The 17312-nt window shown below is 39.6% G+C and overlaps 1 protein-coding gene across 1 annotated transcript in view; it reads right to left on the bottom strand.

Moving 5' to 3' along the window:
• The window catches only part of LOC104163813 (von Willebrand factor-like), a 46789-nt gene that overhangs the window by 21852 nt on the left and 7625 nt on the right, over positions 1-17312 (bottom strand). Inside the window, exons 5-9 of the mRNA XM_009702931.1 lie at positions 11074-11177; positions 6044-6182; positions 4209-4343; positions 903-1049; positions 101-241 (exon numbers count right to left, since the gene is read on the bottom strand). Coding sequence (XP_009701233.1) covers positions 101-241; positions 903-1049; positions 4209-4343; positions 6044-6182; positions 11074-11177 — 666 coding nt within the window. The remainder of the gene's footprint in view (positions 1-100; positions 242-902; positions 1050-4208; positions 4344-6043; positions 6183-11073; positions 11178-17312) is intronic.

The following is a 17312-nucleotide window of genomic DNA, read 5'->3' as shown; positions in this document are numbered from 1 at the left end:
GAGTCCATTTCTATTTATTTTTATCCTTTCAAACCTCTTTGCCTGCTCGAGTGATACTGTAACCTGTATTAATTAGTTTTCACAGTTCATTCACAATCACCTTTTCAACATCAGCACAGTATGGATTGACTTTCCAAGAATTCCCAAAGTCAACTGGATCTACTTCAAGATGTTCATTGCTGCTGGTCAAATCATTGTTTTGGATTCCATCAAAATTTCCACACAGACCACACACTTGATCCTTGCAGGGAAAGAAACACAAAATACATAAATCTTACATCTGTAGACTGGTTTAGGTTTTTGTTACCAAGTCTTTTTAGCCCCATGCTTTAACGGCATGAGGCTTAAAAACTGAATTATCCCTGGCCTTGCCAAGTTCACTAGAATAGACATAGCCTCTCACAGAGACCGTTTCGCTCCTACTCCCATTCTGCTTAGCTGCAAGTAGGACCATACTATCTCCAAGGCCTTCAGGAAGCAAGACGACAACTCTGATCAGTGGTGTCTGTTGGCTATTTGGAGTATGTCCCTACAATCCCATTTTATTGCTGGACATGACTGTCCTATCACCATCACTAGTAAATCTGGCTCCTTGTCCTGCTCTTCTTGAATACAGAAGAAATCACTCAAGGCATAGTTATTCTGAGGCATCACAGTATTCATCCTTTCTGTCATAGCTCATCTCCAGCGACCCAGAATTTACCCCTTACAGTTGAACTACCGGGAAAGTAAGCAACCCTTATGGTATTACAAAAAAAAATAAAAATCCTTCCTTTTCAAGCAAGCACCTAATACTCCATGGAAATCTATCAGCATGTCTGCATAAAAATAAATGCTATTCCCAGAGACAGGATAAATGCATTCTTTAGTGAGAATAAGAAGTAAAGCAAAAAAATACTTACTTTGAAATTGCCTTTTAAGATAACCGAGACTCCCATGGCCAGATCCCAGGTCACACTGATGCTTTTGCCCAGTAAAAGGATGTAATAATGGCCAGATTTCATGACTTCGAAATCATCGTCATTTTTAGGAGGTACCTTGATGTTTACCTGAACAAGAAAAGCACATTGTACTATCAACCATGTGCCTAATTGCTATTTCACACAGGTCACTTTCCCAGTGGGACAGGTGCTCATAGGTTAACAGCTATTTTCAAACATGTTCTCAGAGAACAGATAGCTCCTGTACATTATACAGATGCTCTGGAGCACTTGCAAAACTGTAAGCAAGGTATGGGACTGGTTACAGGCTTGTCTCTACACTGAAAAGTCACTGTGGATAAATTATTGCCTTAGAAACCACACTTCCGAATAGCAAATTGGGATACAAGTACAGTATTTGAATCTCATCACATTTCCATAATTTTGAACGTGGCAATGTCCCTTGTGCTCCCGGGGTATAACATACACTCACCACAAATGCTGACGTGCAAAGCAATGACTGCTAAACAGAAGGAGGGCTGATAAAGAGGACAGGGTATACCCAATTAACGATCAGTTTCCTATTCGGTCAATGGTTCACTGAATAATTACATTGTATTTTTATTTCATCTTTTTAGGAAACTAACAATTCTGAGCTCCTGAGGCAGGTAGCTACAAAAGGGCTGGCAAAACTTAAGTGTAATGTGAACTGAAAGAACCACACACATCAGTGGCTTCTGAAGGACCAAAGCCTGATTCAGAAGTCAGGAAGGACTTTCTTCCCAACCAGCTACACCAACAGGAAAAATCATGAGAGATTCCTTTCAATGTCTCTTCATTTTTCCATCACTTTCACTTCCCCTGTGTGCCTCTCTCTCTTTCCTTCTGGCTGCAAATTCACCGCCTCCAGCTACTAAGAACTTAAGAGATTAATTTCAAATGCTTTCTTTCACACCATAATCACCTTTCAATGGGAACTCTAATAGGATTATTAACCACATTTGGAGAGAAAGGTCTGGCATGGCTGTTACTTTAAGCACCATTAATGCATTAACTGAAAACTGCTTAATTGTGGAAGAGGCAGATGAACACTTTCAATCAGTACAAACAGTGATTAAAGCAAGGGAGAAAGAGGAGCCCACAAACCATTCACCCACTGCCTAGTTTGAGGGCAAAATATTTCCTTATCCCACCATTCTTTCTTGCTCATTTCAGTGAAAGCTCAGTGCCGTAATTCAATTATCTTAATCTCTGGGTTATTATCAGAAACCTTTATCCTCAGAGAAGACCGTTCACATCCTCCAAGGATCTCCTAACAAGAGCCTTCAATGTCCTTAGGGAAGGATCTGTTAAAAGATATTTAAGGAACCGGGAGCTTTTTTTATCTTCTATGCCCAAGGTATTACTATACAGTCTAGTCACACTTGGTCACTTAATTTCTAAATATAGTAGTCCCCATCTTTCCAAACTTAGGCAAAAAACAGAGGAGGACAAAGCTGAGCTGCGAGGTTGACCTAAATTACAGAATTTCTGTTTATGGAGGCTTTTTGCCCAACAATGAAGTCATAAACTTTTGACCTTGCAAACTGGCAGATTTATTTGTTTCAGAAAAGCAAAAACGATTTCACAATAATTTCAGTTTTTAATGTGAGCCAGACCTGTAACATGCCGATACTTCAATTAAGCGCCCATTTACTTAAAACTAGAAGTTGCTCTCAAAACAATATCATCTTAAACCAATGCTGCTGGAAACATTTTAATGGTAAAAAAAGATTGGATTCTCCTGCTTGCTTCTAAGGATTCTTGGGGAAAAAAGAATGTAGGAAGTCATCACTGGGTGAGAATTTGCCTAACAGTCTTCATATCAGTTGTTTTTCCTCAATCTCTCCTTTGGTTGCTGTTATTTCTAAGAAAACCTGCTCCAGATATTATTACACTGAGCCTTAAACTCTCTAGAAAGACAACAAAAACTTCAGTCAGGGTCATGGGACAGTCTTGTGATACAGACCTAGCTCTTGCAAGGACATACTCTCTCAGAAACCAAACACCTCCTGTTGCTGGAGTTGCTGGATGCCTATATCACCTCCTGTCTTCTCTGGCCCTTCTTTAGGTGTCCAAACGGAATCACAGCTTTTCTGAAAATCTGTCACCTAAAGAAGCTTTCAGACAAAGCCTGGCTCTATGGAATGATCCCTGCACTACTATTCACCCTCACCCAGGTAGGAGATTCCTTATCAGTAGAAATACAAAATTGGTTGAGCAACACATATGTCCTATGTTCATTCCTTCAGCAACCAAAAGCCTACATGGATCATATGCTGTCAAGATGCACTGCACAGGCACTATTAATACTGGTCATGTTTTACGTGTTCCTGTCAAGCATCAGTGGCACGCAGCAATTTGCAGGCAATTCGCACCAAAAACAAGGCAAATGTAGAGTGGTTTCACATTTCACTGGGAACATTTTTTGCAAATCTCTGGTCCAGATGCCAGTTCAGAGTCCAGTACTTCTCAAAACTGAGCAATTTAAACCCTATAATCCACTGTAGCTCTGTAATGTTTGAACACACAGACGGTCTTAATTGTTCCAGTGCTCAAGGCAAAGCGCTGAACTCTGCCATTTGGAAAGCTTGTTTCCTGCCATGGAGGGATGTGGGAGGTGGAAGTGATTCTTGGCCAATTCTTCAGCGTTTCTTGGTAGGAAAGTGGGGGAAAAAAGAACCCATTTGGAAAGCTTGTTTCCTGCCATGGAGGGATGTGGGAGGTGGAAGTGATTCTTGGCCAATTCTTGGTAGGAAAGGGGGGGGAAAAAGAACAATCCAATCATCTGGATTTTCCACCTGACAATTCAAAAGGGGAAAGGATAGTTGATATTTGCTTCTGCAGCATCAACTTGTTTGAGCCATGACTTTTTTTTTTCCTGTGTGCTCAGTACTTCAGATGGCTAAATTAGGTCCGAAGTTTTACTAGTCATAGGACAGTCGCTTCTTAGCTCTTCCTTGCACTTAATGTAGCTTGAAATAGACTTAGACCTCCCATGTTTAGAAAGGGCAGCCCTCATACGAGCTTGCATTGAACAGCATTCTTATCAGAGATAAATTTGTTGGCATCAAGCAGAAATACCAAAATGGCATTATACCTTTGGGAGCAAAATGGATAATTATAATCTTGCTAATCTGTTCATTTTATGATCAAGAACCACTAAGCATGAGGTCATCCATGCCTCATCTTACTAAACAACCTGAAATTCTTTTCCTCAAAAAAGGGAAAGAAAGAGAGCGTACTTACATTTCCATTAAACAACTCTATTTCCCCACTTTCATACAGAATGGTAACCCTTTTGGTGCACTTTTCTCCAGTGAAGCCACAGCCTTCATTTGAAATAAGTATCCGGAATGTTCCAGAGTCATCCTTGCAGAAATCCTATTGGATGAAAATAAATGAATGTGTCATTAACGTGGAACATTTGAAAAACACATACAGATCTATGGAGAAAAAGGAAGCCTCAAACAATACCCTGTGTAATCTGTGGCCAGTAGGATATATGTTGGCATGCCAACTGTGCCCATATTAATTTATTTTCTGCTTAGTGTTGACATTCATGTGGTCCACTCCTTAAAGAATGAAGCACACTCTGCCAGTGACACACACACGTGCATATTTTGCAGGGTATTTTTTGGCAGGGAGCACCCATGCTATTACAGTGTCTGCAATATTTTAATGATGTACAATGGGCAGATTGTACATCTTAATTACACAGATATTAATTGATTTAACAGTGAAAACAAGACTCTGCAGCTTTAACGATAAAATAAGAATATAAACCTAGAAGGTTAGATTAGGAAGAAGGGTTAGAAAGAGACTTCTTGCACAGTCTTGAGCCCATGTTTTCCCAAGTGTACATGAATAATAATTACAATAACGTCAACCTTTTTCTTGGGGAGCAATTATGTAGTTTAATGTATTGATTTAAGGCAAATATTTCTGAGATGCATGGAGAGTTAGTACTACATCTATATGATGACTCATGACTCTGAGACCTTTTAGTTTTTTGGGTTTGTTGGTTTGGTTTTTTTCCAGTACACACTTTTTAAGAAAAAGATCCTGTCTATAGTTGCCTCTATGCGTCATCTGAGGAAAACAGATCTCATTTTCATTTTAAGTAGGTTCGTAGTACTGTATCCTACTACTGCCCATAAGACCTTTACACAGAGCTCTCACTAGTGTGAGAGCAAACATTCTTCTAAGGTAATCCAGCTGGCACCAAAGCAGGAGCATATTTCAAAGATCTAGCCAGAGATGGCTTGATCACACTTTCCTGCCCAAGGAGAACTGCAAGGAAGAATGTGCTTCATGAAAAGGGTCTGTGGGGAAAATCGTAGCCCACCCAAGAAACACGTCACTTTGTAACTGCAGAAGACTTGCTATCAATTAGCAGCAGATCTATCTAGCGTTAGACCAAATTTTCAAACAAATCCTTCTTCTTTTGCACACGCATTTTTAAATACACAATGATTTGCATCCGTAGATGAGCCTTAATCTTATTTAACTCTAAATTCCTGGTTGCTGTTGATGTTAGTGTGCTATGCCTTTATCCACCTCTCCTCTTTGCTGCAAAGGAAATTGGTATCATCAGTGTACTCCAAACAGGCTGGTGCACAGAACAGGACAGTGACTTGGCCGAAGTGAATGAGCAGAGCCTGTCCTCTGGACACGTTTAGGGAAGGTTCACTGAGCACTCCTTGTCTCACTCCGTCAGACAGCAAACCATCACTACAGGATAAACAGGCTAGCGGAGAACGAGGAAAGATTGATTTACACATATCTACAATTCCTTGTTAGAGATGAGATTCAGACGGCTCCTCTCTGTACCATGCTGCTATCATATGCTTTATGACTGCCAGTTAGACACGTAACAACCTAACTCATTTCTATAGAACACAATGCAATCTTCAAAGTTCTCAAGACATCTTTGAAGTCATTAATAAGCTCTGCTCTCCTCTACCATACATCTGGTTTAGTAATTAAGAATACTTTACTGTGATTTATCCAAACATTGGACTTCTCTCCTGGTGTAAAACGCCTTATATGTTTGGCAGCTTTGGCATTTGACATGTTCTTACCTGAACTAATACATATTCACAGTTTCCTGGAAACTTATATTTCAGTCCGTCAAATGTCAAATAATGAGCTGTTCCAATAACAGTGCAGATGCCATCACACAGATTTTTGGTGCACTCCCACTTTCGACCACGGCACACACTGTAACAGAGGAAACGAGTCAGTGACAGTTCTGGTAATTTCCAATGTACATAATAAGCAAGAGAATGCAAGGTGCTTTAGGCAAAGCAAAAGAGCAAAAGTTTCTGCCTCCAGAAGCTCATGATCTGGAGACTTTCCAAGAGACACACAAGTGGTGGTAAGCTACTATTTTGCCTTTTTCCTGGGCCTGGGTCAAGGAGTAACCAACTGCAGACCAAGCAGGAGCATTGTTCCCCTCTGTGCCTTAACCCAGGCATTTATCTGCAGCTCCGTGAGGAACCCCTGTAGTTGTCTGTGCTGGGGTGCGTCCTCAGGTATCTCCCCAGCAGATCCTCTCTGCATTCAGCCGTGAGAAGGTACTCGTAAAGGGCTCCATACCTGGGCTGCTGGAATCCTTCTCTAGATGGACTTCCATAACTACATTACACCACTGTGCACCAGATGACACACTCTCTCATTAACATAAATTAGCATATGTTAGCATCAGTGCATAAATCCAAATAGTGCATTAAATGTTGCGTGAATAAAAAAACGTATTTCCCTTTTTCTTACAAGCTGCATGTAGGAGTACGGGGTTTTTGAACTTCCCTCTTACAAAAAGGGGCCTGGAGAGAGCCTGCTAGAATATTTCATAATACTATTAGTATTTTATTTTGGATATGCTGCTCTGAGTAACCTTTTAGAAAAACAGATCGATTACCCTCTAAGGACCATTACAGGTTAAATACGAAGTATGATGTCAGCAACTCTGTTTTTATTTGCAGTACTGTCCATTTTTCCCTCATTAAAAGCCAAAATAGTAGTAAAATTAATATCCAACTGATGCCAAAGGACATGTGCTTACTCTGGTGATCAGCTTCTGGGATCAAGTGACCAGGACCGTAATTCAGTCTGCCCAGTGGCTTTTGTTCAGATTATATACTTAAGTGTAGTACCACCCTTCTCCAAAGAGGTGTCTCTGTTCCTAAATTAAATTCATTCTTCATGACAGTTTATCTGACCTAGCAATTGGAGACACCACATCACGGTCTGACATGAACACCCATGAGGATAGAAATATTTCTTTTTCTGAACATAGGTACACATACACCCTCTGAGGAATGTCCTAGGGTGTGATACTGTCCCCTGTGGTGATTGAACCAGAACATCTGCCCTACAGGAGAATTCAATTTTGGCGACATACAAATAAGACTCCAAGCTAAATCTCGGTTTACACAACAGGAGATGTGACAAGACTCCCGATCATGAAAGGAGATACAGCAGTGGTTCCCTGCCTGTACAGCCTGCAAATGACGTTGTTGAGGACACCTCCTAGATTTCCTCACAAGCACAGAATATGCAAGGGAAAAAAAAAAAAGGGAACATCCTGACATGCAGAGCAAAACAAGATTCTGCCTTGTTTTTTTCAGGGGGAGGGGAATTCTGAAGAGCAGACGCAGGGTTAAGGCCTTGACATCATTATATCCACACCGCTGAGGCAGCTGTACTGCACCGTCATTATCGTACAAAAGTGGCGATGCCACAACAAAAGGGACAGTGTTCTTTTCTTTGTTTCACTTCTTTTGCACTCTTGTTTTTCTTTGTTGTTTTGGTTTTTGGTCTGTTTTATAAAACAAAACAGAACAAAACAAAACCAACACATGGTCACAATCTTTTGAGCGGATATTTAAAATGCAAAGAAAGCCAATTCTCTTATCTTGGTGTAAGTCAATTGGTTTCAGAGTAATTATTCCAGTCTAATAAACAGAAGGAAAAATAGTCTTCACGATGACACCAAACGAACCACATTCAACACCAATCATTATTAAATTTCTGAGAGTTTCCAAGAACATTTGTATGCTTTCACTGCTATGATACCCAATAATCTAAATCTTACATGGTACACTGATAAATAAGGCTCGGGGAGGTAAACATGCTCATGTTAATGAAAGAGGGAAAGTAAGAAATAAAGATAAGAAGAGACTTCACAGCATCCACCCTGTCCTGTTGCCCTTTTCCAGAGGAATCCTGGAGAAACACAAGCCTTGCCACAGAACGAAAGGGTTTCTTTCCCTTGCATGCATGGGCTTTTGATCAGTGAAATAAATGGATTTGCTAACTAGCAAGAGACTGAGCAAACAAAATAAAAAACAAGGTCAGTGAAGCATAAAATCTGCTCACTCTTTTGTTCATTATTAATTTTAGGGAGTTGAAATAGCATCTGACACTATATCTAATAATCTAATAAAATAATAACTTAATAATCTAATTAGCAATATCTTGCTTGAGGTTGGAGAAACATTCGTCTACTAAATGCAGATGGACACCATTACTGCCCCAGGGATTTTCTAATCGAGCTCTATAAGGGCACGGAAAGGGCAATTCTACCCCTGCTTTACAGATGTAAAAACTCAGGGATAAAAAAACCCGAAGTACTTTCCCAAGATCAAATTGTTAACCAAAGAAAAAACAGGTACTGAATCGAGTTCTCTAGTAATGCCTAACCCAAGCGTAAGCATTGTTTAATCCTGGTAACGCTTCACTGCACAATAAATATTGTGCAATACATTTTCTTCAAACAATGAAAGGTCGTTAACATGAAACCTATTCCACCCTCTGCTATTAAATCTCTGCTAATAGGTAGAGCAAGACCAAGATTTTGTGCATGGACAGATTATAAATTATGCGGTGTAGCAAAATTCAGATTAGCAAATTTCGGCTGTGTACTGCTTCATAAATGTTATTCCGAAATTTTCACTAAGCTCTACAATGAATTCCCAATATATAGCATAACAAAAGTTTTGCCACTGGCTTAGACTTGGAGACATTCCGTTGTTCATGAATTAGGGTCTCCCATATGTCAAGTCGAATGTAAACGCCAAATCTGACACCTCTGGCTCATACATTGCGTTTGCAGGTGTTCACATCTGGCTAAGAACAAGTGAGAATGAGAACTCCTGCAACAGCAGTACAAAAAGCAAAAACAAAAGAAAAGGAAGATCTGACCTCCAAAATGCAGACTCTTGACTCTTGTTAATTCTCAAAGCAATAGTAATTTCCTATATCACTTTCTAAATGACATTTGACTTGATATTTGCTGAGAACTATCATGAAACTTTTCAAAGTCACATAATTCAAAAGAGCCCTAGTGACATTTTTGAAGGGACCTTATTTCCAATTTTACTTTCACATTCAAGAATACCTAAAATGAGAGGATGAGCTTTTTATCAATGAGAAGCAGCATGATTTCTAACATTTTCTTGACTCTGACATTGAAGAAAATTCTATTTATTAGAGGAAATGTCACTTCAAATGGCATTGCCAGAAACAAAAGGGCAGTTACAAGAATGAAGCAACATGGCTGTAACTATTTTAAGATTGAAGATTATAAGAATGACTGAAAATAAAAAGACTGTGTATAGTTATTGTGAAGGATCTTGCAAATTTCACAACACCTAGAAGTTTTACACCTTGCTGTTCTTGTTTCAATAAAATTGTCATTGTGTCTGTTTTTCAGCCGAGTCACTTTTATGTAGATGCGACCTAAGCAGCTTATAGTATGTGCATCTATGTAAAAATACAAACTTCTCCTCCACTTTCTGCCTTTCAAACCTACTTTTCCCCAGGTCTAATTATAGTATATGATTCACAATGTAATATGTAGCTGCAAAGGAAAAAAATGAAACAAAACACTGGAAGGTCGATATTTCCATATAAAACTGTAAAACCTTATATCCAAGTCTAAGTTAGACTAGTTAGGAGCAGTCCCACTAGTTTAAAAATACAACGCTTGAAATCACTGTTGGTCAGATATCAAAGCACAAAACAAAAAACCAAACCAAATGACTCTTTAACTGTGCTGATTCTCCGATCCAACTCCACTCAGTCATACAGAAGATAACAGAATTGCTGCTCCTCAGGGTGCCACAGAGCTGGGCAGGGACATTTCAGGTAAAAATGTAGGAGAGATTCTGAAGTCTAAGTTTAAAAAGAACACAGTCTTCACACTGCTGGTGGCTGGATGTCCTACACCTGGGACTCTTGGAGCTCTGCAGGAAAGAGCCACCATTCCCTCCACAAGCACACATGGAGAGCAAAGCACCTCCAATGCAGCAAGTGTGCTGTGCAGGCAGAAGCCAAGAATTGTCCAGCAGGTAAATACCCCATTCTTTATCCAAGGCTGTGCTGAGGGCTTCCCTCCATGCAAATCTCTCAGCCCAGCACTTTCTTTTGAACCTACAAATTCTTTTTCAAGAATCAAACAGGATAGATAGGGATATGTGGGTGAAAGACATGGAGCACTTACTCTTTTCTTGTTAGAAGATATCACCAACTCCCTCTTCTTTTTTTCCTCTCTTTTTTTTTTTTTTTTTAATATATCAATGGACTGAGCACTCATTGAGGTCAACTCTGTTTCTGCCTGATCCTTTAACACTTTCCTGGAGAGCTCCTGTCATATTATAGCTGGCACATCACACCATTTCTGGTGATGCATACTTCTGGCTGAAAAGGCCTGATCTGAAGGGCCCCGAACAGTAAGAAAAGGGAAGTATGACAGTAGAGCTTAGCAACAAAGGGCAGGCTCCATTCCTCCCACCCCAGAGGAGCTCCTATATTGTTATCTTGTGTTCCAAGATCAAGGAGTAAATCCACCAGTTAGTAGCTACAGAGGACCTGCACAGACATGTAGACTACCTATTTGTAAGGTACCAGGTAGAGTTTGCCAGATATTGCACGGGTCTTAATGCAACATGCGAAGGGAATACGCTGGTCTGTGCAGTATGTGCCTTACTACGCTGCAAAACCTGACTTTATATAAAATAGATCTGTTAAGCAAATTATATTTGCTTCTATCAGAAATATATTAGGTGCCCTAGAGAAAAAACAGAGAAATGCAGTTCCAGGGGCTCACCAGGTGTTGCAGTCACTAGTCACTGTCTCTCCCTTGGCATATTCTCTTCCGTTGTGAAAGCACGGGCATCTCTCAAGAGCAACACACTTGTTTTCATGTCGCACCTAAGCAAAACACACAGTTTGTCAGCATGTGGGTCTGTTGGTATGTGCCTGTATGCAGAGGAGCAAGTACAAGAACATGTGGAGAAAGAGGAAAGGAAAGGATAGAGGAAACAGTTCAAGACTATCTGAGATAAGAAAGGTACAGCATTGCTAATATTTTTTCCCCATTAACACAAATAAAGCTATGGGTACACAAATCACAGTCTTGCTTCAGGGGCTGAACATCAGCTTAAACTGCTGGGATTATAGATTAGATTATCGACGAAAGTCATGATGAGAAGGTCCAATTTGACCAAAACCAGCATATGGTGAAGATAAAATAGGCTAAATTGAATATGGAGAGCAGGTAAATAGCACATGCCTCTTGCACACAAGCTGAAGGATGACCTACCAGAAAAGCAGCCAGATGCAGAGCTCAGCTGGGTTAAAAAACTGAAATATGAACACCGAGGAGGAGTCAAGGAGCCACAGTGCCAGAAGAACCCAAGCGCAAATGCAGATTCTGTTGTCACGGATAACAGTCCCCCAAAGCCCACCCTCCTGTCAACTCGCCTCTGAAAATTGCGGTAGTCACTCATTTTCTTTCAAATCCCTATTTATTTCCTAGAAGGCAGGATAGATCTCAGTCCACTTGAGACATTATTCCACTCTCAGAGTCTGTTGCTGGGAAATAGGTCATTATGTTCTGTTTACAATTTTTTCTTTTTCAGTTTTACCCTACTGATCTTAGTTTCTCTTTGTATAAGAACAAACCATTTGTCCCACTTAAACAAACAAACAAAAAAAAACAACAACAAAAAAAAAACAAGTAATGCCTTCAGACTATTCAGGTTTTTCCGTTCCTTTCCTCTGTTTTTTCTATGATTACTCCCACTCCCTTTTGAAGACAGCCAGTTTTAGAGAATCAAACAAAACCAAGGCTGGCTATGCTGTTTTTCACTTGGTCATGGTTCTGCAAAGCCAGGGGTAGGTTTGGGTCTTGCTTCATGGAATACTGAAATGGAGAGTGCTTCACCTCCCTCTCATTCAAAAGTCACAAAATATCACCTTCCCACTTTAAATTCTTCCTGTAAAACCATTAAAATAGTTCCTTTTTTACCATTAAATATGGGCCAATGAGATCAATGTAGTCTGAACGCCAGGTTAATAAAGTAGAACAGCTCTGTCTTTTCCTATGGGGACCTAGAACTGCCACAGGGAACTACTAATAAAAAAGATTTCACAGCCCGGAGACCCTTCATTCATCTGCAGCTCCACATGCTCTGTGGCTTATGGAGAGCTATATTATGCCAAATAAACTCAAGTCGATAGAAGCAAGATGGAAACAAAGAAATGCTTTTCTAGATGATAGAGCTGGGGCTCTGCCTCAGACTTAATCTCCACAAAGGACAGGGATAAAACAGGCCAGAGAAGACCATATGTTTCCAAGGGTGTTTAATTCCTTCCTTCCTTCCTGGTGGCATTCAGGAAAAAAAAAAAAAAAGCAATATACGACTTCGCACTCATGGCTACGTTTCTGAATTTTTCCACAGTGTTCAGCAACGCAGTTCACAACAGACTTGAAGGCTAGCCTCTGGAAACAAAATTTGGGATTAAAGGTGTGGTTAGTAAAAGGAGGATTAAGACCTCTTCTATTTGCTCCCTCACACATTGACATGAAGCTAGTCCCAGATTATCCACCACTCTAAAAACTTAATAGACTGGCATTGGTTCTTCCATCAAAGACATAAGGTCACCTCGAAACTACAGTGCAGCAACTGCTAATCCACTGACAAAGAGGGAAGACTACTCTGTCTGAACACTGCAGAGTGGGTGGGTGGGATTTAGAAAGCTGGACATAAATGTCCAAAGCGGACTTTGACCAGAAGACTAATTATTTTTGCTGCAAAACTCAATCGACTGGTCATATTGACACCATATCCAAAAGCTGGTATATCTGGCAGCCCGGTGCTGCGTTACAAGTCTGTTGAGGCAAGTACCAGTGGCATTATTCACAAACAGCTGGACTTGCTGTGGAAGTCTCTCAATCCATCAATAGATAGCATTTCATACAGGAGATCTAACGGTCCTGAGTGCCTGGGGTGATGGGAGGCATGAGTGTCGAGGAGGCAACCACAAGAAAAGGCCTAGGTTTCTAATGAGAACAGCTGCTGTTTGCATCATCTCACATTCTTATGATAATGCTCCTGAGAGCGCGTCCATGGGATTATAAATGGTTGACTAGCTGAAGATCCCCCCCCATCCCTACTTGGGGATCTGACAGAAATGTCCATCGTTTCCTTGCTCTGTCTTATTAATTGTTAAGCCTTGACAAATCCTGCAAAAGGAAGGACAATATTACAAATTTCAGAACCTTTAGAATTCTTCTCCCCTAAACTCTGCCTTGATGAGGCTGAATTTTAATCTCTTTGTCAACACAATTTTGATGAGTATCGTACTGTCAAGGGAAGCTCAAATTTTCACTCTGTTCCTCTCGATACACCTGAGAGCTTCAGCAGCAAGCCAGCCAAAGTTATAAAGGAGTATGGGATTAAGTAAAGGAAGTGGGTCAGATTAGAACCCAATAGCTGATAGGTTTTAACTAAAACAGCCTGTCACTGTTTCTCCGCAAACAAAAGTCAAAAAACATGTTACGACAGACCACTCAAAATGTGCTGGTTTACACTTGACTTTTCTTTCTTATGTTAGCTGTATGTTTCTTTTGTTTTATGAAGCAGTATCCTTGGGCAGATGCAGCTGGTACCCACCTCCTCGTGAACATGACTCAGTCATGTTATATAGGATAAGCCTACACTGAACAATATACAACAGAGCTAGCAGGAAAATCAAAATAGCACTCTATTAAGTTCCTATTGAAAACAGATTGGAAGAAAAAAAAAGTCTTTCAAACTTTTCTGATTAAAATATTTAGGGGTTTGGTGGTTTTTTTTTTTTTTTTTTCCTTTTTCTACTAACATATCATAGTTTTAGAAGTAGTTTTATTTCAGCAGCCAGAGTGCAATAGAATATTTTGTTTCAATTTGAAACCTTAATTTTGCTTCAGTTGTTGGAAATTGAAAGAAATCAATTTTCTAGTTTTGAAGTGCCTGGATCTTGTGCTTTCTGATTGTTCTGCTCCTTTTTTTCCCCAGAAAGGTGGTTAACACTCCAGTTGTATATTTATTAATATTTTCCATTGGGAAAAAACCTGGAGTGCAGTAAACTAATCTAAGAAAGCATATTTTTCCCCACACTTCTGCACATATGTTATGATTTATCTTTTCTGCTCTGCAAAAGGGTGACAAGTATGGAGAATTTCCCACCCTCCAGATGATCAAAGACTGAAAAAAGAATTACTTTTCATGACATATTGAACATTTTTATTTTCAAGAAATCAAAACAGTGTAAAATATTAAGTCAAGATGAACTGGAAAACTTATTTTTCAGTTGAAAGAAATTAGTTTTCATCTGCATTTTCTGACTCGGGAAATAATTAATTGATTGATTGGCAATTTCTCACCCCAGCAAATTTTCCAATTCAAATCTAGGCAACTGCAGCATCATGTTCATGAACAATCCTTGATTATTATTTTTTATTATTTTTCAGATAAGTAATTCAAAATTGGCAGGCAAGTTGTGCATACAGATTTTGAGACTATGGATTCCTCTGTTTAAGACTGATAACTCAGCTAACTGATCTGTAAGATCTCTTTATATATGTATGGATAACATTGCACTTAATAATACATTAACTGCTATAGATACTTGCAAATTGTACTGGCGAGTTCTTTATGTGAACCACATATCTTTGACTGTGTTTCCTGATGGTATGACCCATTTTAGAGAAAAAATTTTTGCTAATAAATTATCCATGATCATTCATAATTTTATATGCTACTGTACTGCAAAAGGAAAAAATCTTCAATAAAATGGCACAATTTCTTCCAGAGTGATGATATGTGCAATTATTTATTCCCAGAAATGTTGAGTAATCTGTTACTTCCCACAGACATCCTACAAAGAGTAGCTCACCTCCATGAGTGCTTGTAAATTAAGCAGGATTACAGAACACCAACAAGGGAGACTGATGGGTAAAAGAAATAGCAATACCTTTTTCCGGTCCCTTTATTGCTCAGTTCTGTTAGTGCAAGGCCTGGAAAACACAGACTTTGTAGCACTTTCCCTCAGTATGCCCAGAGTCTTTAAGGAAGAGAGAGGCAGGATGGAAAGGAGAACCTGGTCACCACCCTAAATCCTTCCGTATTTGGCAACTGATAGTGGGAGCACATCGTAGATTGCAGAAATAAGGAAAAAGCCTCCCCGAAACCATCCTGGTTAGGTACCTGTTGGTGACGGAGGAAACTGCCCTTTGATAAGAAGCTGGCAGGGCCGATGGAGCCACACACCAGGAGTTTAAAGCATGGCAAAGGGCACCCACATAATGCAAGCACCGAGCTTGATCCTGCCTTTGCATGGCCGTGCTTACAACAAAATCATCTATATATTGGGAAGCCGATGAGAACGAGCAATTACAGACGGAGTTTGCTGGAAGATTGAACCATACTGTCATCTAGTGGACACAGAACTCATTTTACTAGTTTTTTTAACAATAAATAAATAAATAAATACTGGGCCTGCTGCTTCTATCCCAAACCTGACAAACCATGGTGTTGAATTCAGGGGCACGTTTCACGTCACTGCAGAATCAACTGGAGTTTCCAATTCCAAAACGCCAAAGACTGCTTTTCCTGGCAAGAATTTGATGAAACAATTGTCTGAATGATAGCTCCAGCCTACTGAAAAGGAATACAAAATTCTATACTAAACATGAAGGTTAATTACTAGGAAGTTGATTTGGGGGAGTTTTGGGGGGGTCCGTTCTCCCTTTTTTTTTTTTCCCCTGTTGAGTAGTTACCATAATTTTTTTCCATGATTATCTCTAAAGTGTACAGTTACCACATCCTGGAACTGAAACCAAATCTCAAACCCTTTCACCAAATCAAAGAGGTCTGATTGTTATGTACAGAGAAAGACCTATTCACACTGCAGTTCTTGGAACTTTACAAGTACATGAACTTTTATAAGTTTACTTACACGCTACTATTTAGGAATATTTTCTCTAAAAGAAAAGACATTTAAAAACTGAAGTGTGAAAAGAAGGAATGCTTGTTTTTAAAAGTGGTAATGAAAATTTGCTCAATGTTGATCTGGACACCTTCAAATTCTGTTCTGTGCTTTTCGCTTTCTACCTACAAGACAATTCACAAGCCTGAGTTTTTGCCTACAGCTGGCATTTTATTTTGAAGTAGCATCTATTTACACAAATGTGTGTTTTTCAGGAAAATACAGTAGCAACGTTGAAAAAATACACTAATATTAATGCTAGAAATTACTGTATTATGAGAATGGGGGGGGGGCAGCTGTTTCTAGTAAGACAATGGAAGGAATTTGGGAGGAGAACACACCTATATTCATAAAGAAGAGAAAAAAAACAACATACCTTCACAAAAAATACATGGTTCCTAGTCAAGTTAATTGCTTTTTTAAATGGAATTTAAACTAGCGGTTAAAGTAAATTCATTAGAGCTGAAGCCTAAATATAAACATGCATCTCAACCCTAGAAGTAATAACAAACACCTTCATTTGATAACAGTCAACGTCCAGTGCGTACTAATCCGAGCTTGAACCTTGAGCAGGTATAAAACAAAAAAAAAGAATTTTGCATTTCTAGACTTCCTGGGCTGCAGCATTTGAAAATATCTTGCTTTACCATATGACTGAGTCAGAAAACTGTACCAGCACATCTGTGAGTATCACAGGTATCAAATAAAGTCTCACAGTTCTACAATATTTTAGCCCTGAAACAAAATAAAGACATAATCTCAACTCTCTTTATCCAACATCTAGTAGGTTCACCTGCATTTCATGCATTGAACATCACAAACTTCTTAATCCCAGCAGTTTTCCTGGACAGAGAACTCAAAAGAGCCATTTACTTAACTTCATAATGAGTGTACCGTGCACCTTATTCACATGACGCCTGGGACGATACCCCCCAGCCCCCAAGAGATCCTGTGCACAACTCTTCACCTGCCCAGAGAGCATTGCACAGCACTGAACACTGACACTTTTTTTTTCTATAGCTCAGGGAACAA

This window comes from Cariama cristata, unplaced genomic scaffold, assembly GCF_000690535.1.
Source record: "Cariama cristata isolate BGI_N322 unplaced genomic scaffold, ASM69053v1 scaffold10716, whole genome shotgun sequence".
Classification (NCBI taxonomy): domain Eukaryota; kingdom Metazoa; phylum Chordata; class Aves; order Cariamiformes; family Cariamidae; genus Cariama; species Cariama cristata.
Note: the sequence above shows the minus strand (reverse complement) of the source record. Positions and strands in the feature narration are given on the sequence as shown.